Source organism: Rhinopithecus roxellana, chromosome 2, assembly GCF_007565055.1.
Source record: "Rhinopithecus roxellana isolate Shanxi Qingling chromosome 2, ASM756505v1, whole genome shotgun sequence".
Taxonomy (NCBI): domain Eukaryota; kingdom Metazoa; phylum Chordata; class Mammalia; order Primates; family Cercopithecidae; genus Rhinopithecus; species Rhinopithecus roxellana.
The window spans coordinates 59,010,739-59,037,141 of record NC_044550.1 but is presented as its reverse complement, the minus strand read 5'-3'; the positions used below and the strand labels follow the sequence as shown (position 1 = coordinate 59,037,141).

Sequence of the window (26,403 nt, the reverse complement as noted above, 5' to 3'; positions counted from 1 at the left end):
TGGAGAAAACAAGCTTTATTATAATGATTTGAGATTTTGTGCATGGTAAAGAGATACACATGAATCTTGTTTCTCCTATGTTTCAAGACAGAATTAATTGAAAGTTTCATTGTAGACTAAAGCATCCAAAATACTGTGGTACGTATGTAGCTACGAACATACAAACACTTTGATGCACAGCGTTCATTCTTTTCTTTAAATAGGCAGTCAACATTTGGATTCATAAAAGAACAAATGACGAGAATATATCAGTATCAATGTTAGAGAGTGCAAGACTTAGTGTTCTATACACAAAACATATGAAACAGACCTATAAAGATGGAATGTACAAAATCTAAAAAGAAAACAAAGCAAAAAAAAAAACCCTTCATATTCATACATAGGCTTGAAAGTCTATAGAATTGAGAATGATATAAAGAATTCTATTACAAGAATACACTCCATTGATGACAGAACATTCCCATGTCATAAAGCAAAAGCATTGAGTTTAAGGCTGTGTTGCTTTCAAAAGTTAATGGAAGTGCTGTACATTCATTGGAACAACATAGCCAATTTATTAATCTATTCTAGAATATTAATAGCTTTCATACATTCTCCACGAACAGACCACACAATCACTGCCACACAATTCATCTTTAGAAAGTTTTTAAGATAGCATCATGATTTGTAGCTTACTGTCATTGAAAACAAAACAAATAATTCTTTATTTATACCAAACAAATCTTTGATGGGCACTTAGTTTCCTTTATGGCAATACTAGATTTCTAGTTATCAAAAATATTAAAGTAATTATAAAGTTTAAAACCCTGCAACATTTACAGAAACCAACAGTATTACCACTTTTGCTTTTAAGCTAAATTAGATAATGTTTGCATGAAATAGCTTTAATTTTATCCTACCTGGAGATGTCTTGTTTTTAAATTATTAAATTATCAAACTAAAAATACTCCTCCCTTTTCAGAAGCTAGTGAATAGAGAGGATACTATAGAGTTTACAAAAAGATTTTTCCCATTTGAAGTAATCTGCAGATTACCTAATGTTTATTTACTACTTCCTCGAATTAACTAAGTAGGTATTACCAAAGCATTTCTGTTAACCCTTCAGTGCTAAGGATTCATAGATACTTGCAGTGCACTGCTATTCCAGTTAACTCCGTGTTAGGACATACCCTGTATATTTAGTAGTGGAAGCAAGTGTGTTCTAGCTGCATGGATCTGGAGTATTTATTTGCCTCAAATCTAGTCACAGTAAATTAAAATAAGGAAACTTAGGGACTTGTTTAGTTCTGGAAACTAAAGTTTGATCAAAATACTAAGTACCATTAAAAAAATGGCAAACAGTCATAAAGGACTTGTAGTCATGTATTTCTGGATGGTCAAGTGACTCTCTGCCTCCCCATGTCCAGCAAGGGGGGGTGGGGGTCTGTACTGGGAGGAAATACATCGTCACTGACCTTGAAATCCCAACTGGCAATATTTTGCCTTACGTGCCCAGGGGAAATTTGAATGAGTAATTTTTCAGTGCTACTTATCATGAATGTATGACAGGTTCTATACACTTGACAAAGAGAAATCAAACAATAATGGTAGCCCAGAAAAAAGCCACTTATTTTAATATCCTTCTCAGTTTACCAGAAACCACTTTCCATAGAATGTGACAAAATTTCACTTAAATTTTGTCTACTTGTATCATATCAGCAGCACTTTCCCCCAAAAATATGCTTACCAAGAAATACAGTAAATGCACATATGTATCCAAGTGTGAAATGTTATCTATACTTTAATATATATAACCACATATTTTTTGGAAAAAATATAGTGTTTCCTGGAGTGCCCATAGCATGTGTTTTAGCAACACATAGTGGAGCAGGTCTGAATCAAATTATTCTTTCATTCCAGTTTGTGCCAATATTGACATATAAAAAAAATTAGCTTTGTAGTCAGTCTACTATTAAGATATCCAGCCTGATAGGATATGATACGATGGCTAGTTAGATTGTAAGTTAATTTCTAAGTTCACAAATATAATTTAAATGTCGTGTAAAAAACCTCTTTAAATTAACTAGTTTTAAGACCAACAGCCTGGGACAGAAAGAATCTAAATAGAAAGCCATTTTTTACTTGTGAAAATAAACTAAAATTAATGTAACCAATTTAAAAAGTTTATTTTAAACAATCTAGACAAGAGTCTAGCCTGTCTTTTGTGAAAAATGTTAGTACACGGCAAAATGAAATTCCCACCCCAGAATGTCAGCTCTGAGGGGGCAGAGATTTTTACCTATTTTGTCCATCACTGTATTTCCAGCGCCTAAAAGAGTACTTGGTACCTTGTAGGTACTCAGTAAATATGAATGTTTAAATTCAAAGATGTATCTCACTGATGTTAGGAAACAGTGTCTTCATTTAACATTCTAAATGTTAAATGAATTTTATAGCTTTATCACAGACAGGCTCAAATATTTTTTAAAACTCTACCTAACAAAAAAAAATATTAAACCTAAATGTAAATCTTCCTGGAAAAACCTTTTTTCAGAGGCTGATTTGGGCATAATAAATTTAATAGGCAATTTGAAGTAGCTAGATTTCCCTTCTAAATTTTAAGAAGTCCTATATAGAGAATGACTGAATTATAAATTAATAAGCAATAAACATCACATTCATATAATTATACATAGGGGAAACAGTTTTCTTATAGTACAGTTCTAAGGTGCTTTCAGTGAAGAAGAAAGACCCCAAGTCACCATCAAAAATGTCAAACATGACATCCTATTTGGTAGAACTGAGTAGAAAATTAAACAGTGGAAATAGACCACAGCTTGTTTTACAGTACCAATGACAGATGCACGATTGACTAAATTGTTCTTAACATTTCTCAAAATGCATTTATATTTAAATTAAATGTAACTCAAGTTCAACTTTTCTTTTGACCTGTTGGGTTTTTTTTTCTTTTTTCTTTTTTTTTGAAAGCACAGAAGGCCATTTTCTGACTAAAAGTCAGCCACCACCATCATTCCTGGAAAAATGGCAAAAATTAAATCTGCTTTAGGGCTTGCTCCACTAGGACGGCTTTAAACTGCTTAGTAAAGGAATGTGCTGAAGAATGGCTGGACGAAGCTTCTGTCTTTCAGAGTGCTGCCTATTTCAATACACCAAAGATTCAGCTATATATATGTGTGTGTATATATATATATATATATATAATACATTCTATCTTACCCTAATCATGTATACATAGTCCCTTGACACCTCTACTATTCATTAAACAATGATAAATAACCATAACATGCCCTTATCTGTAATGCTTTCAAGATAACACAACTTTGGTAACACTTGCTTTCTAAGGGGAAATCATTTATCAATCACATGCCTTTGGTTGACACCATCAGTCCTCCAAAGGGCTACTTATGGCTCTCTGTCCTAGGATACTGGTGTCCTACTACATGTGCTGACATTTGCAGGAGGTAAAGCTTTCGCTTTCATGAAGTGGAAGAGGAGAGACACATGTGACAACATGGTACATAAAACATGACTAACTTTTTTTGATTACATTCCAGTGCAATGATCTGGAGTTAACAGGGCAGTTTGTTTCCCAAAAGGTAGCATTACTTTTGTAATATGCTTTTCAAAGCATTAGAAATTTCAGGTTTCCCTGAAGATGTACTTTGTTTTCTGATACAAGGTGAGCCAAAAAGAGGTGGTGAAAAGAACACACAAAAAAGGATCTTTGTCTAACCCAGAAAGGTTGAGAAATTTGCACTGATTCTTAAGTACTGAACTCCAGAGGCCTGCTAATCAGAGCTGGGATCATTTTGCAAGACAGCCTTTCTTTTTCTAAAGTAATTTGTATGTAGTTGCTGATAACCAAAAAAATGTCACAAGAGTAATACCTACTGTAAAAGTGAGGTTAGAAGATTCCCTGGGTCTTGTGACCTAGGTTAAATGAAGTATATAACTACAATAGATTTTGTTTTTGTTTTGCTTTTGGAAGTTCTGTGCAAAAGCTACCATTCACAGGATTAACAAATACCTTTACATATGCTAGTTGTTTTTTTTTAAGTGTCTGTTTGATTTGCAAAATTAGTTTAGCTACATAAATCCTGTCCCTTAAGCCATAGTTCACAGATGTAAAACTGCAGTTTATAGATTCAGTAGAAGAGTTTTTTTTAACCCTAAAGGTGAAATACAGAAATTGGATAAGCAGTTTTTAAGGAAATTGTTACATTCAGAAATAACCTTGGAAAGTTCACCAATGATTCCTTCTGGCATAAAAATCCTAGTCATAATCTGGTCCCACACTGAGAAATCCATTCCAGTTTATAGTGCAAGACCTTGGAAGCGGGTATCCAGCTGCCCACCATTACTGTAAGTATCGATAGACTTTGAAACAGTGATTTCCAGAGTCTGCAACCACAACATGACCATCTGAAGTTAGGGCCAGGCCTTGGGGGCCATAGAGTGGGTCAGCAGATGTGTTAATGTAGGACAAAAATGATCCACTCCCATCAAAAACCTGTAAACAAATAGGAAGTCAGAATGTTATAGGAGAAGTTATAGTAATATGCTGAACATGAGTTAGAAAACTCTTGATGCTAGTGTTTTTCTGTTTCTTGTTTCTTTTTTTCTTCTTTTTTTTTGACAGGGTCTCACTCTGTCACCCAGGCTGGTGTGCAGTGGTGTGAAGACAGCTTACTATAACCTCTAATTCGTGGGTTCAAGTGATTCTCCTGATTCAGCCTCCCAAAGTGCTAAGATCAGCCTCCCAAAGTGCTAAGTGCTCCCATTATGCCCAGTATATATGCTTTTATATTTAAAACATTAGCATAAGCCAGGTGCAGTGGCTTATACCTGTAATGCCAGCACTTTGGTAGATGAAGTTGGGAGGATCCCTTGAGGCCAGGAGTTTAAGAACAGCCTGAGCAAAACAGCGAGACCCTGTTTAAAAAAAAAAAAAGCAGAAAAAAAAAGAAAACAAAACAAAAAAAGGACTTAAGTAATCATCTAGCCATCTATGGATATGTCTTTGTTTATGTCACTATCGTCTCTATAATCCTGCTCTCCACTTACCTTGCTTTCTCTCCTCTCCCCATCTATTTCCAGTTGGTGGAGTAGAATATGCCATTGGCTGCTAGCTTTCACTCGTATTCCTATAGTGGTCACAACAAATATTGGGTGGGAAGGGCCCTAGATGGTGCTTAAAAAATGAATGAACCTTTTTGTTCATGTTAAATCTTCACTTATTCCCACTCCCAGGCTCACATCTCCTCCCCCCCACCCAATTATAAGGGGAAAAAAATCAGCAACTAGATGATGGAAGAATGTTCCTGAGTCATAACAGCAATGAGACAGTAGAAATTATTTTTTCCTTTTTAGAAAAGAGTGGGTTATAAGAAGTCAATGGTTCAACATGTGAAGTCATCCCCTGGTATCCCAGGAGATTGATACCAAAATCTTCAGATTCTCAAGTCCTTTATATAAAATAGTCTAGTATTTGCACCTAACCTATGCACATCTCCCCATATATTTTAAATAATCTCTAGATTATTTCTAATACTTAGAGCAATGTAAATGCTATATAATGTAAATAATATGATGTATTTTTACAATTCATATTATTTTTAATCACTGTATTTAACAAATTATTTTTCCTGAAATTTTTGATCTGTATTTGGTTGAATTCACAAATGTGGGATTTGTGGGTACAGGGGGATGATCATACATTTGGATGTGAAATCACTTTCTTTTGGTCTGTCAGTTTCTGCTTTGTTATTTTTGTTAAAGTTTTATTTTGAGCCGGGCACGGTGGCTTAAGCCTGTAATCCCAGCACTTTGGGAGGCCGAGACGGGCGGATCACGAGGTCAGGAGATCGAGACCATCCTGGCTAACACGGTGAAACCCCGTCTCTACTAAAAATACAAAAACTAGCCGGGCGAGGTGGCGGGCGCCTGTAGTCCCAGCTACTCAGGAGGCTGAGGCAGGAGAATGGCGTAAACCCGGGAGGTGGAGCTTGCAGTGAGCTGAGATCTGGCCACTGCACTCCAGTCCGGGCGACAGAGCGAGACTCCGCCTCAAAAAAAAAAAAAAAAAAAAAAAAAAAGTTTTATTTTGAAATAATTATAGATTCATAGGAAGTGGCAAAGATAGTAGAGAAAGGTCCTGGGCACTCTTCACTCAGTTTCCCCCAATGGTCACATCTTCTGTAATTATAGTACCACACAAAACCCAATACATTGACTTTGCGTTGTGTGTGTACAGTTTTACGTCATTTTATCATGTGTGATTTACCACTGCAACCAATATACAGAATTATCCCATCAACATAAAGATCTCCCTCTTGCTACATCTTTATGGTCATACTCACTCCCCTTTCCTCACTTCTCTAATCCTTGCCAACCACTAATCTGTTTTCCTTCTCTATAATTTTGTTATTTTTTTGAGAATGTTACACAAATAGAATCATATAGTATGTAACCTTCTGAAAATGGCTTTTCTTCACTCAGCATCATGCCCTTGCGGTGCATCCGAGTTGTTGAGTGTATCATTAGTCTGTTCCGTTTTAATGCCAAGTCATATTCCATAGTATAGATACACCAGTTTGTTTAGTCATTAACCTATTGAAAGACATCTGGGTTATTTTCAGTTTTGGGCTATTACAAATAAACCTTCTGTGAACAACAATATGCAGGTTTTTGTGTGGATTTAAGTTTTCATTTCTCTGGGACAAACAACCAGGAGTATAATTTATGGGTTGTATGGTAAGTATATGTTTAGTTTTTAAAGAAACTGCCAAACAATTTTCCAGGCTGACTGTAGTTTTGCATTTCTACCAGCAATGCATGAGAGATCTAGTCTCTCTACATGCTCTCCAGTGTTTGGCATTATTAATATTTTTAATTTTAGCTATCCTTATAAGTGTGCAGTAATATCTCACCATGGTCTTAATTTGTACTTCCCTAATGTCTAGTGATATTGCACATCTTTTTATGTAAACATCCTCTTCGGTAAAATTTCTCTTAATGCCTTTTGCTCGTTTTTCTTTTCTTCCTTTTTTTTTGTTTTTTGTTTTTTTTTTTTTTTGAGACGAAATTTCATTCTTGTCAGCCAGGCTGGAGTGCAATGGCATGATCATGGCTCACTGCAACCTCTGCCTTCTGGGTTCAAGTGATTCTCCTGCCTCAGCCTCCCAAGTAGCTGGGATTACAGGCACACACCACCACACCCAGTTAATTTTTGTATTTTTAGTAGAGATGCAGTTTTGCCATGTTGGCCAGGAAATGGTCTCAAACTCCTGACCTCAGGTGATCCACCTGCCTTGGCATCCCAAATTGCTGGGATTACAGGTGTGAGCCACAGCACCCGGCCACCTTTTGCTCATTATTCTAATTGGATTGTTTGATTATTTTACTAATGAGTCTTGAGAATCTTTACATGCTAGGTATAATTCCTTTGTCAGAAATTCAGTTGGTAAAGGTTTTCTCTCAGTCTGTTGCCTATCTTTTTATCCTCTTAAAGGGATCTTTCACAGAGCAAAAGCTTTTATTTTTTATGAAATCCAATTTGTTAATTGTTTTTCTTTTATGGATTATAGTTTGGGTATTATGTCTAAAAACTCTTCACGGAGCCCTAGGTCCCAAAGATTTTCTCTTAAATTGTTCTAAAAGTTTATTCTCCTCAAACATTATCTTCTAAAAATGTTATAGTTTTATCTTTTTTTTTTTTTTTTGAGACAGAGTCTCGCTCTGTCACCCAAACTGGAGTGCAGTGGCCAGATCTCAGCTCACTGCAAGCTCCGCCTTTCGGGTTCACGCCATTCTCCTGCCTCAGCCTCCCGAGTAGCTGGGACTACAGGCGCCCACCACCGCACCCAGCTAGTTTTTTTTTGTATTTTTAGTAGAGACGGGGGTCTCACCGGGTTAGCCAGGATGGTCTCGATCTCCTGACCTTGTGATCCGCCCATCTCGGCCTCCCAAAGTGCTGGGATTACAGGCTTGAGCCACCGCGCCTGGCCAGTTTTATCTTTTACAGTTAAATCTACAGTCCAATTTGAGTCAACTTTTTGTACAAATTAACGTTCATTTTTTTTCCTCTGTGGTGGTCTTAGTTGTTCCAGTCCCATTTGTTGAAAAGGCCATCATTCCTCATTGAATTGCTTTTGTATCTTTGTCAAAATACAATAGGCTGTACAACTGTGGGAGTGATTTCTAGATTCTCTATTCTGTCCCACTGATGTATGTGTCTATTCCTCCACCATATTACACAGGCTTGATTATGGTAACTATATAGTAAGTCATATAGCTTACCCTATGGGTTAGTAAGGGTAGAGTGATTCCTCTCAATTTATTCTTCTTTTTCAAAATTGTTTTAGCTATTTCCTTTCCCTTGCCATACAAATTTTAAAATAAGATTTATATTTGCAAAAAATCCTGCTGAGATTTTGTGTTAAACCTGTATATTAATTGAAGACAACTGACATCATTATTGAGTCTTGCAATCTATGAACACAGTTGTTTCTCCATTTACTTAGATCTTCTTTGATTTCTTTTGCCAGCAATTTATAGTTTTCAGCATACAAATATTGAATATGTTTTGTTATTATACCTAAGTATATATTTTTTCAGTGATTCTAAATGGTATTGTATTTTTAATTTTGGTTTTCACTGTTTGTTGCTAGTTTATAAAAGCATAATTGATGTTTTTGGTTTTTCTTAAGAGACAGGGTCTTGCTCTGTCACCCAGGCTGTAGTGCAGTAGCACAATCACAGCTCACTGCAGTCTCCAACTCCCAGACTTAAGGAATCCTTCTGCCTCAGCCTCCTGAGTAGCTGAGCCTATAGACATATGCCACTATGTCTGGCTAATCTTTGTATTATTTTTGTAGAGATAGGGGCTTCCTGTGTTGCCCAGGCTAGTCTCAAGCTCCTGGCCTCAAGCAATCCTCCCACCTTGGCCTCCCAAAGTGCTGGCGTTACGTGCATGAGCCACCATGCCCGACCATAATTGATTTTTGTATGTTGATCTTGTATTCTGCAATCTTGCTGAAGTCACCTATTGTAGGAACTTTTTTTGTAGATTATTTGGGATTTTCTATGTAAACATCATGTTATCTGCAAACAGTGAGAGTGGTTAATTTATTCCATTGTAATTTGTAAGCTTTTTATTTCCTTTCTACCTTTTGTGCTGGCTAGAACTTCTAGTATTATATCGAACAAGAATGGTGAGACATCCTTGCAGACATCCTTGCTCTACAGGGAATGCATGCAGTCTTTTACTATGAAGTATGGTGTTAGCTATAGGTTTTCATAGATGTTGTTTATCAAGTTGAGAGTCTTTCTTCTTAGTTTTTCTGAGAGTTTTATCATGAATGGGTATTAAATTTTGTTAAATGATTTTTCAGTGTCAATTGATATGATCATTTAGTTTTTCTTCTTTAGAATTTTAACATGGTGGATTATTACATTGACTGATTTTCTTTATTTTTATTTTTTAAAGGGCAGTCTCCCAAGCCAGAGTAGGTCAGAGACTCCCTGATTTTCTAGTACTAAACCAGTCTTGCATTCCTGGAATAAACTCCACTTGGTCATGGAGCGATTTTTACATATTGCTGAATTATATTTGTTAATATATCTTTATGAATTTTTACACACAGGAGAAATATTGGTCTGTAGTTTTCCTTTTTGTACTGACTTTGGTAACAGGGCTTCAAAAGCTGATTGGAAAATGAGTTGGGAAGTATTCTCTTATCTTCTATTTTCTGGAAGAAATTATATACAATTGTTACTAAATTCTTTAAACATCTGGTAGAATTCCATGGTGAAATCATCTCAGTCTAGAGATTTCTTTTGGGTGTTTTAAAATTATGAATTAACTTTTCTTAATAGGTTATAGGGTTATACAAATTATTTCATACTGAAGTTGTGGAGTTGGTATTTTTTGAGAAGTTGTCTATTTCATCTAAGTTGTCAAACTTATGTATGCAGAGTTGTTCACAGAATGCCCTTATTATCCTTTTGATGTCTACAGGACATGTATTAACATTAGTATTTTGTGTCTTTTATTTCCTTTGTCAGTCTTGCTAGAGTTTTGCTGGTTTATTTTTTCAAAGAGCCAGTTCGCTATTTCATGGATTTTCCCTATTGCTTTTCTTTTTTGAATTTCATTTTTTTTTTTTTTTTAATTTTTTGAGACAGAGTCTCCTTCTGTTGCCCAGGCTGGAGTGCAATGATGCAATCTTGGCTCACTGAAGCCTCTGCCTCCTGGGTTCAAGTGATTCTCCTGCTTCGGCCTCCTGAGTAGCTGGGGTTGCAGGCGCCTACCACCACACTCGACAAATTTTTTGTATTTTTAGTAGAGTCAGGATTCCACCATGTTGGCCAGGCTTGTCGCAAACTCCTGACCTCAAGTGATCTGCCTGCCTCGGCCTCACAAAGTGCTGGGATTAAAGGCGTGAGCCACAGCGCCCGGCCTTTCATTTTGGCCTTGCTTCCTTCTGCTTGTTTGGGATTTGCTCTTTTCTTTCTAGCTTCTTGAGGTGGCAGCTTAGATCACTGATTTAAAATGTTTCCTCTTTTCTAATAGAAGTATTTAGCATATTAATTTCCCTCTCAGCATTGTTTTTGCTAAATTCCACAAATTTTGGTATGTTCTATTTGCATTTTCATTCAGTTCAATAAAGTTTACAATTTTCCTTGAGACTTCCTCTTTGACTCGTGTGTCATTTAGCACAATAGTGTTTTTAAATTCATAAAACAAAACACATGGATTGTAAAAAATCGTATTAAAATATAGCTATTGAAATATTACTAAATTATGATAGAGCAATATGGGTGTGCTTCTAAAAATTAGCACATTAAATAATAAGAAATAGTAATGGGTCTAATAATTACTGTAATTTTGAAGTAGTGATGAGAATAAGTGACAATTCAAGATTTTTGCAACTGATATGATATGAAAATTTCTGTGATTTTTCTTGGTGACAAAGTCATAGGCATTACTAAAATTACTATGATTGTTGCTTATATTCATGATTAAGGGAAATGATAATTTTCAGCCAGAGGTTCATAAAAATAATAATGTAATATTTTTGTTCAATGGCCCCCTTGAATTCTATCTTCAGACCCTTTGCGGGGTCTGTGGGGTCCAGGTTAAAACCCCGATTTAGAGGGTTTCACTCTGGTAACATTTTTTCTACTCCATCTTGCTGAGTTTGGTCCTTCTGGTGAGAGTATCTATGGTCCTATGTCCTAACCAAAGGAAAAGAGAAGACATTCCAGTTTGGGGGACAGCAAATTCTTCACTTTTAACAAATGCCAAACACTCTAACCATATACATTATCACGTTGATCTACCTGGATCCTGCTGTTTCCCCAGTCGGCCACAATGATGTTTCCATTTGAATCCACTGCTACACCTGTTGGAGCATTAAACTGACCATTTCCTTCTCCATTTGAGCCAAACTTCAACATGAATTCTCCTTCCTGATTAAACACCTGTATGAAATATTTTTAAATTATTTTGTTTTACATAGAAATACTTGAATCAACATTATGGATTAAAAAATATCTGTTTGAGCAGGTTATTTATAACAAGACCTATGATTTAAGACATTCTAAAAAAAGGAAATAAAATCTACAAGATAGACTGCATATCATTGTGTTTCCCCAAATTACTGTATAAATCTGATTTATCGTTTGTTAAATGATCACTTTTTTTGGCTTATATCTGTTTATTAAATCCTTATGTGAAAGATACCTTTATTGTAAATTATAAAATACTATACAAGTTAGTATGATTGGCCGGGCGCGGTGGCTCACGCCTGTAATCCCAGCACTTTGAGGCCGAGGCGGGCGGATCACAAGGTCAGGAGATCGAGACCATGGTGAAACCCCGTCTCTACTAAAAATACAAAAAATTAGCCGGGCGCGGTGGCGGGCGCCTGTAGTCCCAGCTACTCAGGAGGCTGAGGCAGGAGAATGGCGTGAACCCGGGAGGTGGAGCTTGCAGTGAGCAGAGATCGCGCCAATGCACTCCAGCCTGGGAGACAGAGCGAGATTCCGCCTCAAAAAAAAAAAAAAAAAAGTTAGTATGAGTAAGAAGCGCTATAATTTTCAATAATATTATTCTTCCCACCTTTAAAGAAATTGCTAAATTTCAAGAATGGGCATTGTATTTATATTTCTAACAGGATGGATGACCATTAAAAGTTGGATCAGAGAGTAGGAGTTTTTTGTTATGCCAGATGCTCAGAATTTATTATCATTTTACGACATCAACATAACTAGAAAGAGTAGGCTGGACTTCATACTTAGAATGGGAGAAATTCATTGCATGTATGTGTGCACATGTGTGGTAGCAGCAGGTGAGAAATAAGAAAAGGGCTTTTTTATTTATCCTCAGAAGATATTTTAGTTTGAGAGTTTATATGATCCTAAGGGTTTGATGAATAGAAAAGTAGTTTCTATTACTCTGTTTTCTATTACTCTTTTATCTCTCAGTAGAGAAAAGGGAAGCTATTAGAAGAAGGGAGCTCAACAGAACTCCAAATTCTCTAAGATCTGATATGGCCAAGCAGTGGAGTGCTGTGGTTAATTACATATTCTTACTAATAAAGTGCTACTAAATGTGTATCAATACAGATCACTGATTTTGAAAAAAAGTTAATGTTTAATGATAACACTATAGTAAGCATAATTGTATCTTGATGATACCTAATGGTTTTGAAATGTCTCCAGGACATTTTTTTTTTTTTTTTTTTTTTTTTTTGAGACGGAGTCTTGCTCTGTCGCCCGGGGTTGGAGTGCAGTGGCCGGATCTCAGCTCACTGCAAGCTCCGCCTTCCGGGTTTACGCCATTCTCCTGCCTCAGCCTCCCAAGTAGCTGGGACTACAGGCGCCCGCCACCTCGCCCGGCTAGTTTTTTGTATTTTTAGTAGAGACGGGGTTTCACCGTGTTAGCCAGGATGGTCTCGATCTCCTGACCTCGTGATCCGCCCGTCTCAGCCTCCCAAAGTGCTGGGATTACAGGCTTGAGCCACCGCGCCCGGCTTCCAGGACATTATTTTTAACTTCCATTGTCATGATGCCTAGATGCCTAGAAATATTCATTAACAAGTCAGAAAGTATTATGTACAAGGCACTTGGAGAGTAAGGTTTCCTCAAATGTAGAACTGAAAGAGGTCACTATATTTGAGTGTAGATCTTCATTTGGGGATGATCTCAAGACTTTTTAGAGTCACCTGTTGTCATCTCTGATTACAAAAGATCAAAATGACCATTACTTTTAGGCAAGTACCTTGTGAAAGTAGGACACTTCCATCTCTACAGGCAAAACTCACATTACGATAAAAAAGAAAGAGTCATGGCTACTTCCTGAATTAATTACATACTTGCCAAGAAAGCAAGCAACCTCTGTGGTTCTTTAGAAAGGACCAAGGCAAGAACAACCAGCTTTTACTAAGATGCCATGTTTAAATTTTTTTTCTGACTCTTTTTGTCTCCTTTTACATAACACATTCTAGTTTTAAAGACCAATGGGAACATGTTTATGGTGGACACAATTTATTATTCTCTATTTTTTCACTTATTAAGTCCTACAAATAATCTTTTTATCTTTCTTTTCTTTTCTTTTTTTTTTTTTTTTTGAGATGGAGTCTCATTCTGTCACTCAGGCTGGAATGCAGTGGCGCAATCTTGGCTCACCACAACCTCCACTTCCCGGGTCAAGCAATTCTCCTGCCTCAACCTCCTGAGTAGCTGGGATTACAGGCGCCTGCCACCACGCCCGGCTAATTTTTGTATTTTTAGTAGAGACAAGGTTTCACCCTGTTGGCCAGACTGGTCTCGAACTCCTGACCTCAGGTGAGCTGTCCGCCTTGGTGTCCCAAAGGGCTGGGATTACAGGCGTGAGCTACTGTGCCCGGCCTTATTTATCTGAGTCAATACGTTTTCCTGGACATAATCCAAATGACTCAAGTGGTTTTGCTTCATTTTGGGATAAGAAGGATGCCAAATCTAGTCTTACTTGTTTTGTGATGAAAAGAAAATATATTCTACAGATACCTAAGGCACTAACTAGACCCCTTGTTAGCACTGACCTATAGGTATGTTTTTTATACTTATCCACAGAGAAGTGACCTGAATTCAGAACTGTTTCTAACTGCCCAGCATTACATGGGAAAGAAAAACCCAAGTATTCCATAAAACTTATTTGGCAATAGTTGTCAAAAAGAAGAGAAACAGCAACAACGAAAGGTTATGGTTTTTTAAACAAGAAGAAAATTGAGTTTAAATAAATAGCTAAAATAATCTATTTCTACCATACTGAAAACTTGAAGGGTTTTCAGAATCTTAAGAATTATGAATGTTTCGTATTTTCTATTTTTCCCGATTAAAATGCCATTTAATTACTTAAAAATTATTCACATGAAAAATTAAGAGGCAGAAGTATGAGCTTAAATAGTTTTTTTTTACAGCTTTGCTTTTTACAATACATATTTAAAGCAATTTTTTTTTTTAAATCACCTTGATGATAGCCCTTTCCTGATTTCAAAATTCTGCTCATGTCAAATACCAACTCTGCTTGGAAGTCTCCCCTGATAATCTTAATTAAGAAATCTTCTCTTTTCTTTTGGAAAGTTAGGAAACTTTATATGTGCCTATTTTATGAAACTATTTAGTGCTACCTGCCTTGCATCTCAGTTACTTATATATGTTTTAATTCTTTCTACAGTGTCAGCCAGGACTGGTGAATAGGAGCCGTCCCACATACCAATGCCAGTTGATTCTTAAGAGGTTACCTGGAGCACAGGACAGGAAAGGCTCTGAGATCACAGTTCTGCTTAGTAGGAAAGACCAACTTGATTAATTATGACTGTCTTTCAGTTGGGAGTGGGCAAAACCTATGCAAGCATTTGCTGGCCTTTGTACTGTTAGGATCTCACATGGGTTTTCTTCTTGCTGAATGCCCTGTAGTTATATGAATGATTCCTCTACAAAGTAAGTGAGAGTAGGAAGTATGAAAACAACCTGTGTTATCTTTTGACAGTTGTGCTCATTCTCCAGGATGGTTATAACCCCCCGCGGAGGCAGTCCCCAGCCCGGTTCCTGCTGCCTCTTTGCTCTCTACTTCTGTCCTTCTTTGGCTATCAACTTTTTCCACTATCCTATTCCTTTTACCAAGACACTTCCTATGGACAGTAGTGTCGGCAGGGAATGCAGATTATCTGCATTTGAGTATAGCGGGGACCTATGCCACTATGTGAGCATCTCTGCAGAGAATATGGCAGGGAGCAGTTTCAGAAAAAAGCAATAGTGGGCACCTTGTTCCCTTATTCTGACCCCATTTCTGCAGCCCACTGTGCGCTACTGTCTGCACAGGGACTTGGCACCTATCAACAAGGTCCAAGCCCTCTCCATTTACTCAGGTTAAAGGCTTTCCAGGATGTGGAAAGGACATCACAGACAGTACCTTTGGGTGTTAAAAATCCTACCCCTTATCTAGCTATCCCAATCATTAGCATTGATAAGTCATTATTTATTTTGGTTGCTCAATCATTGTCTCTAAGTGCAAACTTTACTCACTGGCATCCTCTGCTGTTTCCTTATTATTTTTCCTTTAAAATGACTCACCTTTTGAAATATAAATGAATGTATTTAAAAGAAAAACTTTATTATGTCTATAAGTACAAAACAGCATCACTTGATGTAAATAAAAGGTAGCACTAAAATAAATGCATAACTTAAAATAAAAATATCTACAGTGCACTGCCTATGGCCACTGATCATACCTTCAGTGGAATATGCATCACACCTTGAGAAGCTTGATCTAGGATATTACTAAATATTTTCTCATCATTTCAGCAAGTGAGTAATTTGTTTTGAACCATTTTATTATTTCCTGATTTTCTCATAATAAAGTTCAAATCTCTCTCCCCTGGTACCTAGTAAGAAAGATATACTATGGGTCACTGTTTTCTAAAGAACACCAAATGTGTGAAAGCATTCTAAGAAGTATAAAATATATGAATGTATGCTAGGGTTATCCCCCTCCCCATGCCATCTGTTGCTGTAACAGAGCCAAATACCTAATTTTTTAAAACAAAAAGATGCAGAAAATTGAAAAAGTGATTTTAATTTATTGACTAGCCACAAAATATTAAGCTTCAGAAAGTTCTGCCTCTAAGTTCAATGAATTGCTTTTTAAAATTTAATTTTCAAGTCCTCTTCATTTGCACCAGTTTCAAATTAAGCAACTTATTGCCACCACATTTTGTTCAATTTCCCAACTTTCCAAGGTCTGTAAGTCCAAATTAAAACCGGCATCTTTGAGCAGAAGCAAAGTCTACTCTTTGGTTAACTCCCTTTGGTGCCATATGTAAGTACTGTATTATTTTCTCGCAGACCAATTTCTCCATAAAAGCAGTTAAAAGTTAACAACAACTCATGTGCTTATAGTACCTTGACAGAATGATTATGGAAATCTGTAATAATAATCTCATTATTGCTATTTACAGCTGCAAAATGGGGACCTGCAACAAAGATGGAAAAAAAATACGTGATGACTACAACAAAAGTGATTACATATAGCAGTTACTGTAACAATCACACAATATATTAACTTAGTTATTTAAGAAAGTACAAAGAATCACAGTCTCAGTCTTTGAAAGATCATTCAGCCAGACCTCCAGCTCCAGATAACATGGATCCTATATTATTCTCTGCTTGTGCCAGTCTATTCTGACTCCTTCCCAATCAGGCTGGGAGTTCTAGCAGCGCTAATGAAGTGGGAGGAGCAGTAAGCATCAGAATTCATTCTCCGTGCCACCATCTGAAAGTCAATCTGCCAGCTTCCTTGAGTATCTGTTAGTCATTTTAGAGCCCTCAGCTCCCACTGAGGAAAGACGTGACAACTCAGCATTGGAAAAGGGACTCCAATATGTAATTTAAAAAAACTTGATCAGCTGGGCATGGTGGCACACGCCTATAGTCCTAGCTACTTGGAGGTCTGAGGCAGGAGGATCACTTGAACCCAGGAGGTTTAGGCTGCAGTAAGCTGAGAGCATGCCACTGCACTCCAGCCTGGGTGACAGAGCGAGACCCTGTCTCAAAAACAAAACAAAACGAAACAAAAGAACAGAAAACCCACACTATAATTCTGGGTGACATTCAGAACCTTGGCAGAACTGGAGACAAAGCACAAACAAATATTATGCAAATTAATACTAAGTGCCAAAAGCATCCTTTCAAAAAGAAAATTAATAAGCTATTTTCAGCCTCTTCTTGCAGATGCAAAAACCTAAATAAGCTTGTGACTGCAAAGTGCTACACCACAGAAACGTAAAACAGACTGCCCTCCTTAAACCTAGCAAATATTCTAGACTCCTGTTCTCTTACAATAACCTAGAAAGGTGAAAAAAAATTATCATTCAGTGGCTTTTTAAGCAAAGCTACAGCTAGGCTGAAACGTAGCTATTTCCTTGTTTTTCAAATACTTTTATTTTAAAATTTATACCTTATTTAATATGAATATTTCAAAGCTAGACTTCTGAGTTGTGAACTGCCACCAATAAAAACCACACATGGACTACAGCTCAGCTTACTGCTGGGTGGGTGGTGGTGACTGAGAAGCAACGAACCATGCTTTTACTTAGATTTTATCCCCAGCATCTTTCCCAAAGCCAGCAAACACATTAGGTATGCGGTGTCTTCAACATGCTCCAACATCATGCAAATGTGAGCAGAAGAAACATAAAAAACGGGGTTTACATATTACCATCGAGTGTACCTGCAAACTGCCTGTCCCCATTTCCTCGGCTACCAAACCTGGTGACTATTTTCCCGTTTGGCTGGAAGATAAACACGCAGCACGCTTTGTTGTCCACAACAATAATGTGCCCATTGCGGTCCACAGAAACTCCTTTCGGTCCCATCAGCTTTCCTGATCCAATTTTTGTCTGTTAGAAACAAGTACAGAAATAGAAGTAGAGTATAGAGTCAAAGTTTAAACCACTCCAGAACATGAAGATAAACACTGTTTTGGTCAACATTTACCTGAAGGTTCAAGCAGGTACACAGCTACTCATACATCACAATGAACTTCTGTCTTGGAAAACTGGCTTTGTCACATCCATTATCTGCTACTGATATCTATAGAAATCCTTGTTCTTTTATTTATTTATTTTTTTGAGACGAAGTCTCATTCTGTTGCCCAAGCTGGAGTGCAGTGGCACAATCTTGGCTCACTGCAACCTCCACCTCCCAGGTTCAAGCAATTCTCCTGCCTCAGTCTCCTGAGCAGCCGGGACTACAGGCGTGCACCACCATGCTCGGCTATTTATTTTTTTGTATTTTTAGTAGAGACAGGGTTTCACTTTGTTGGCCAGGCTGGTCTTGAACTCCTGACCTCGTGATCCACCCACCTCGTCCTTCCAAAGTGCTAGGATTACAGGCATGAGCCCCCATGCCCAGCCCTTAAAATCCTTATTCTTGAAAGAGATCACCACCAAAAATAGTCTAGGATCCCCTAAACTGGGGTCACATTTCCCTGCTGAAGAGGCAGTGTGGTCTGGTGAAAGATCACTGGATTATGACTCGGAAGACTGATCTACTTCCATTGCTTGACTTAAACACACCTGGAATAGCACAGATGGATTTCATTTCCTCAAACTTCAGATTCCTTATACATTAAAAAATGTCCAAAAAATGACAACTCAACAATCCCCAATGGCATTTTTGGAAGATGTATTAAGTAGAATAAGGTAGGTAAAGGGTTTATTGTAGAGTGTAGCACAGCAGGCAGTCACTGTAGGGAAGCCGTCACTGTCATTGTTATAGATCATAATTAATATCAAAATTGCTCAAGGACTTCATGTCTAAAACACCAAAAGCAATGGCAACAAAAGCCAAAATTGACAAATTGGATCTAATTAAACTTAAGAGCTTCTGCACAGCAAAAGAAACTACCATCAGAGTGAACCGGCAACCTACAGAATGGGAGAAAATTTTTGCAATCTACTCATCTGACAAAGGGCTAATATCCAGAACCTGCAAAGAACTTAAACAAATTTACAAGAAAAAAACAACCCCATCAAAAAGTGGGCAAAGGATATGAACAGACATTTCTCAAAAGAAGACATGCATACAGCCAGCAGACACATGAAAAAATGCTCATCATCACTGGCCATCAGAGAAATGCAAATCAAAACCACAGTGAGATACCATCTCACACCAGTTAGAATGGCAATCATTAAAAAGTCAGGAAACAACAGGTGCTGGAGAGGATGTGGAGAAATAGGAACACTTTTACATTGTTGGTGGGATTGTAAACTAGTTCAACCGTTATGGAAAACAGTATGGTGATTCTTCAAGGATGTAAAACTAGGAGTACCATATGACCCAGCCATCCCATTACTGGGTATATACCCAAAGGATTATAAATCATGCTGCTATAAAGACACATGCATACGTATGTTCATTGCAGCACTATTCACAATAGCAAAGACTTGGAATCAACCCAAATGTCCATCAGTGACAGACTGGATTAAGAAAACGTGGCACATATACACCATGGAATACTATGTAGCCATAAAAAAGGATGAGTTTGTGTCCTTTGTAGGGACATGGATGCAGCTGGAAACCATCATTCTCAGCAAACTATCACAAGAACAGAAAACCAAACACCACATGTTCTTACTCATAGGTGGGAATTGAACAATGAGATCACTTGGACTCGGGAAGGGGAACATCACACACCGGGGCCTATCATGGGGAGGGGGGAGGGGGGAGGGATTGCATTGGGAGTTATACCTGATGTAAATGATGAGTTGATGGGTGCTGACGAGTTGATGGGTGCAGCACACCAACATGGCACAAGTATACATATGTAACAAACCTGCATGTTGTGCACATGTACCCTAGAACTTAAAGTATAATAATAAATAAAAAAAAAAAATTGCCAGGCATCTCGCATTGAACTTTATGAGAATTAAGTTCTCTTTGGGCGGGAGTCACATGTGTTTTATTCACCTTTGTGTACTCAGAGGCAACACACTTCTTGGTGCATAATAAATATTCAATGAATATTTGTTGAATACATTAATTTTAAAAGTCTAGCATTATTATAGGGCAATCATGATGATTAAATGGCTCCACTTTTTATCATATTTTAAAATAGGGGAAAAGCATTTGATTTCTATCAATCATATACCGTATTTTAAATTTTATTCCTGTTCCTGAGTAGACTGTGGTGTGTATTTAAATGTCTATTTGCCATGAGATACAGGTCTTGTACCTTTACTTTTCTTTTGATGACTTGAATTTCTAGACTACATATAAATAAGTGCTTCACTCATTCACTTATTTATTTCCTAATTCTACAAACACTGCCCAAGCACCCACTATTGCCTGACACTGTATTCTAGGCATACGGCAAACAAACACAAATAAGACGTAGCTCCTGCCCTTAAGTATGTCTCAGTCATATTGCAGGGACAAACATGTCTACTATATCTCTTTAAAGAGTGTGGTATTGAGTCTTCATTTTAATATACTTGGGAGAATTCAAATAGGCCATCTAAGAAGGCATGTGAAGTGATAAGCTGATGAGGTCACAGTAGACAAGGAAGGAGAAGGAGCACCTCAGGTGAGGGAACAGCAGGAGGGAATATATGTTAAGTCAGGGAAACTGTAAGAACCACAGTTCTGCCTGGCACCCAGGCTTGACATGTTAGAGGGAAGCAGATCTATGTGTTTTTATGAAAGAACTCTCCGCTGGGCACAGTTGCTCACACCTGTAATCCCAGCACTTTGGGAGGCCGCAGTGGGAGGATCACTTGAGGTCAGGAGTTTGAGACCAGTCTGACCAAGATGGTGAAACCCCATCTCTACTAAAAACACAAAAATTAGCTGGGTGTGGTGGCAGGTGCCTGTAATCCCAGCTACTCAGGAGGCTGAGGCAGGAGAATCACTTGAATCCGGGAGATGAAGGTTGTAGTTAGCCGAGGTTGCGCCACTGCACTCCAGCCTGGGTCTCAAAAACAATAACAACAACAAAAACTCTCGGACATCTTATTAAACAAATTAAGGTAGGGAATGATGAGTGCAGTCTGAGTCCACATGTGTTATATGTGTGCATGTATGTACATAGACTTCTGGAAGGAAAAGTGAGAAATCAGCGTCTACATCTTAGAAAACCCCAAAAGTGATATTCTTATAGGTTATGCTTTAGCCTTCTCATTTTATCTCTCTATATTAGTGCTGTCTGATAGAAATATAATGTGAACTACATATGTATTTTTAAATTTTCTAGTAGTAGGATGGGACTTTTCCATGATGGGGACTTTAGACTTTATATGCTCCTTTTATTCTTCTAAGTTTATAAATGACAGAGATTCAGATTTCATCTCTTTAGAGCAAAGGAACACAATCACTTAGGAAAGAAACAGTGGTTTTCTTGGCAAGAGAAACTGCTGTGTAAATTTGATTCTGACTCTCCAATCTAGCCCAAAGATCAAAGCGGCTATAACATAATGGTGGGTAAAGAAATAGCATTTGTTCTTTCATGTCTAACTGGAGGGTAAGTCAGCAGAGATCAAAAGGGAGAGAAGGCACTTCCATGATTAAAACAAGAATATTACTACTACTTAACATTATGAACACTTGCAGTTGCTTAGATGACTCAACCAAATAACATCAAATGGATAATTATCTAGAATAAAAAGAGAAAATAAAGGATTACTTCCATTCTATCACATAGTGACAACTAGGGTAGATCTAAAAGAATAACTTAAACATTGAACCAAAATTTCTTTCCACTTCCCTTCATCACTCCTCGTTTAGTTGCACTGGATTCAACCAAGTGAAAGGTAAGAATCCCTGCATTTCCCTGATTGTGTCAACCCTGTCTTAAACAGAATAGTAAACAAACAACAAACAAACAAAATATATAAAAGTATATATAAAAATATATAAATATATATAATATATATAAAATATATATATTATACATATATATATTTTTTGTTTTTGAGACAGAGTTTCACTCTTGTTGCCCAGGCTGGAATGCAATGGTGCGATCTCGGCTGATTGCAACCTCTGCCTCCCGGGTTCAAGCGATTCTCCTGCCTCAGTCTCCCAAGTAGCTGGGATTACAGGCACCCATCACCATGTTGGCCAGACTGGTTGGTCTTGAACTCCTGATCTCAGGTGATCTGCCCACCTCAGTCTCCCAAAGTGCTGAGATTACAGGTGCGAGTCACTGAGCCTGGCCCAGCAAAAATATTTTAATCCTGCCTTTGGAATGGTTTAATTAGGGTATTTAACTCAACAAATAGGTCCTTAAATTGAACAGGAAAGAGATGAGATATTTTACAGTAAGGTGGCCAGAGGTGTCTCTATTTGTTTGGATAGAAAAGGTTTCTAGATGGGCTGGATGATAGGAGGCAGTGGGGAAGATAGAATAAATTTAGAGGAAGCAGAGAGAAATAAAATTAGGGCTAATAAATTGGTGAATAAAAGAAAGAAAAGGAGATAAGATGTTACATCTCTGGAACTACTAGGAATAAATACAAAGAGTCTATACTGGTGTTAAACGTATGTCTTTCTCAGCACCTGTTTAACTTTACTGAGTCCCACAACAGAAGAAAATAAGTATTTCTGTCTATACCTGTGGATATTCCACTTGGATGAACTCCTGTGAGGGTCTTAAAGTGTTTTCATATGCTATCCTTTTACCCTTTGGGTTTTGATCAACACCTATCATAGAAAAGGGTATTGCTGAAACTACACCACCTCCACTCCCCCAATCCTCTAGGGGGCATGAGTGTTCTTTAGAGTTTATTCCCATTATTACCCTTAATACTCCAACTCTAAGAACCCAGTTTTTCTAAGAGTGTCTATTACAGATAGACTATTGAACCACTGAACAAAAAATGCTTAGATAGCCCTTCTTCCTTAGACATAAAACTCCTGTCTCTGTATGTGAACCTATTTTAGTATTAGCTTCTGAATTTACAAAGACAGATCACAGTTTTGCTAGAGTATAAAACAAACAAATGGGTTGCCTCCAAACTATATAAACATTTTCAAGATATTCAAAATATAAATATTCACATTAAACTTGTCATATTTGGGTATGTCTTACCACATATACAGTTATTAAAATGCAAAAAAAAAAAGGGGGGGGGGGGAGAAGTTAGAGTTACAGAAAGTCAGGAGAGTTTTATGTATATGTGGTCACCATACAGAGCCATTACATTTCTAGTGGAACCAAAAATTCAAGGGTGATTGAAGAATTACATGCAATATTGCGGAATAAAAAAATGACACCTTTTCAGTCTCCAAAATTGACAAGATGCTGCCTCACACAAAATAGAGGCTCAAATCTGAGAGTTTCACAATTATGTAAGTAACTCATTTAATAAAAACAATGAGGGGACTACTGCAATCTGAAGACTTTAAAAAGGAAAATAGAAATTCTTCCAATAAGAAACCAGTGAGTACACTTTGAGTAATCTTTAGAATTCCAGAATGGATTATGAAAAGCAGCATCTCCAAACTCCTAGACAAGAAAATGATGACCACCAGGTGCCTGTGTGAGGACATGAAGCCCAAACCATAGCTGACCAAACAAGACTTCATTTTTTTGGACAGGGTTACTAGCAGCATTGAAAAGAACATTCATTTCTTATATCTTTATTTTGTATGTGGCACATAAAATCTCATTTAGTCTTTGCTTAAATCTTATGATATAGATCTTTTTTTCTTTTGAGATAGGGTCTTACCCTGTCACCCAGGCTGCAGTGCTCTAGTGTAGTCATGGGCGACTGCAGCCTCTAACTTCTGGGCTCAAGCAATCCTCCCACCTCAGCCTCCCAAGTGGCTGGGACTACAGGCCTGCGCAACCACACCTGGCTAATATTTTTTTTATTTTTTGTAGAGGCAGGGTCTTGCTATGTTTCCCAGGCTGGTCTTGAACTCCTGAGCTCAAGCGATCCTCTTGCTTCAATTCCAAAGTGTTGGGATTGCAGGCATGAGCCACCAAGCCCAGGCAAGACAGATCTTTTTTAAATCAAAATTTTAAATTCGAGGCTATTGAAGCTCAAGGAAGTTACGATTTGCCGATGGTCAAACAGTAATAAGCTGGGATGGCAATGGGTTGATCTGAGTTAAAACTCATGTTGTCAACAGAAATAGAAGCCTCCAGTAGGCTGGACAGGGAAATATATAAGGCACAGTGCAATTGGCCCTTACAAAGATCTTTGACAAGATGTCTCATAATTTTCTTATGAACAAATGTAGAAAATGGGCAGGCTGATACAATTCTTTGATGACACCTCATAAGAGAGATTTCTGTTATCACCAGAGGGCTCTCCACTCTTTGGTGATTTGGTGAAGACACTGAGTCAAATCTTTATTTGCAAAAAGCTGATGCTGGGAATGATAGCAAATATATCAAACAATGGGATCCCTCAAAGTGTAGCTCCACTTGCCATTTTCTCTGGAAATTCAGCCTTCATTTTCTTTTCTTTCCAGATCCCATATTATACACTTTAACAATACGTTTTCAGATTGTATCAGTGTGTATGACTCATTAGGGACTGACACAAATTGTTTTCTGTCATTTCTTGTGTATGAGTCCTTTTTCCAAAATGAGCCTGTACATTTTTAAAAGGTGGAAACTATTTTTTACAATTCTGTTTCTCCCATATCATCTGTTACAGGCCTGGGAAAGTAAAAAAAAAAAAAAAAAAAAAAAAAAAAGTGACAACATGTAGACTAATTTGAGAAATATAAACTGCCTCTTAATAACGCTTTTCAGGCCGGGCGCGGTGGCTCAAGCCGGCACTTTGGGAGGCCGAGACGGGCGGATCACGAGGTCAGGAGATCGAGACCATCCTGGCTAACACGGTGAAACCTCGTCTCTACTAAAAAATACAAAAAACTAGCCGGGCGAGGTGGTGGGCGCCTGTAGTCCCAGCTACTCGGAGGCTGAGGCAGGAGAATGGCATAAACCCGGGAGGCGGAGCTTGCAGTGAGCTGAGATCCGGCCACTGCACTCCAGCCCGGGCAACAGAGCGAGACTCCGTCTCAAAAAACAAACAAAAAAAATAACGCTTTTCAAAAGCTTGTTGTTTTTCATTGAATTGAGGTTAACAGGATCAGTTTCCCTCTAAATCTATGGTTTTAAAGAAAAAAGTGACTGAGCAACCTAATTGCTTTAAAAAACAAAGCCACATTTAGGATATATATGAATAGACTTATGAAATTATCACTGTTACTCTCACTTCACAAACTTAGATGTGCAGATGTCTTTGTGTATAAAGAATTGTTGAATGTTGCATGGCATCTTAAAAAAGAAATACACAATTTCATCTTGTATTTCCTATTCCTCCTCTCCATTGTTTAGTGAACAATTAGTAGTTAATCTTACCTTAAATTTCCCATCGGAGGAGAAAATGCTGACCCATTTATTATCATAATCGGCAATGATTATGTCCCCACTGGGATGTACAGCCACTCCTGTGGGCCGCTGCAGCTGCCCCGGAGAGCGTCCCCGTATGCCAAAACGACTTTTGAACTGGCCATCATTGGAAAATATCTGTGAAATAAATTACATTCATTGGAATGTGAACTAGCACAGGCATCACTGAGGAAGACATAGGCAAAAACATCTGCCATACATACAGAGATCAGAACATGCAAACTCTATTTGAAGAAAAGTCTACATGCACATAAGCTTTTTTCCTTACACCATATATCTTAAGTCTGAAGTAGGAAAATATGTAACTATATCTATTTTTATCAATATAAGTAGTTAAAGGTATATAATTAGGGGCTATACCTGCACACATTGGTTGTTACTGTCTGCAATTAATATCTTTCCACTTGTAGATGCAGCTACCCCCTGAAGATTTGTAAACTCTCCTTTATTTCTTCCTTTGGTACCTAAAATAAATGACAAAACTGTAAAAATTAAGCACTAAAGGGTTAGATTTCTCCGTTTCAGCAAGAGAATAATTCAGATTTCCATAGGTACCTGAGAATGCATTGTTTTTAAATATACTTTAAAAAAAGGGCACCCTCTCTGCTCAATGACCAAATCCATATGCTATTAAACCTCTCTCCCTGACCAATAGTCTCGGCAAAATCACTTTTTAAAGCAAATGTCAATCTTCTCTTATTAATTTGTAGCTGCATATTTTTAAAAGGTGGAAACTATTTTTTATAATTCTGTTTCGCCCATATCATCTGTTACAGGCCTGAGAAAGTAAAAAGTACTTCCTAAGCGACAACATGTAGACTAACTTGAGAAATATAAACTGCCTCTTAATAACTCTTTTCAAAAGCTTGTTGTTTTTCATTGAATTGAGCTAACAGGACCAGTTTCTCTCTAAATCTATGGTTTAAAAAAAA

General features: G+C 37.5%; 1 protein-coding gene across 7 annotated transcripts in view; it reads right to left on the bottom strand.

Annotated features, from left to right (window-relative positions):
* Window positions 1-26,403, bottom strand: part of TRIM2 (tripartite motif containing 2) — a 135,850-nt gene continuing 109,447 nt past the window's right edge. For 6 of the 7 annotated variants that reach the window (XM_010382882.2, XM_030917479.1, XM_030917474.1 and 3 more), the window contains 6 exons: window positions 25,832-25,935; window positions 25,421-25,588; window positions 17,777-17,945; window positions 16,450-16,520; window positions 11,344-11,484; window positions 1-4,510 (listed from right to left, as the gene is read on the bottom strand). In XM_010382882.2, coding sequence (XP_010381184.1) covers window positions 4,358-4,510; window positions 11,344-11,484; window positions 16,450-16,520; window positions 17,777-17,945; window positions 25,421-25,588; window positions 25,832-25,935 — 806 coding nt within the window. In that variant the 3' untranslated portion in view covers window positions 1-4,357. Of the gene's footprint in view, window positions 4,511-6,471; window positions 6,610-11,343; window positions 11,485-16,449; window positions 16,521-17,776; window positions 17,946-25,420; window positions 25,589-25,831; window positions 25,936-26,403 lie in introns of those variants that run through there. The other variant, XM_030917470.1, reaches the window with a different exon arrangement.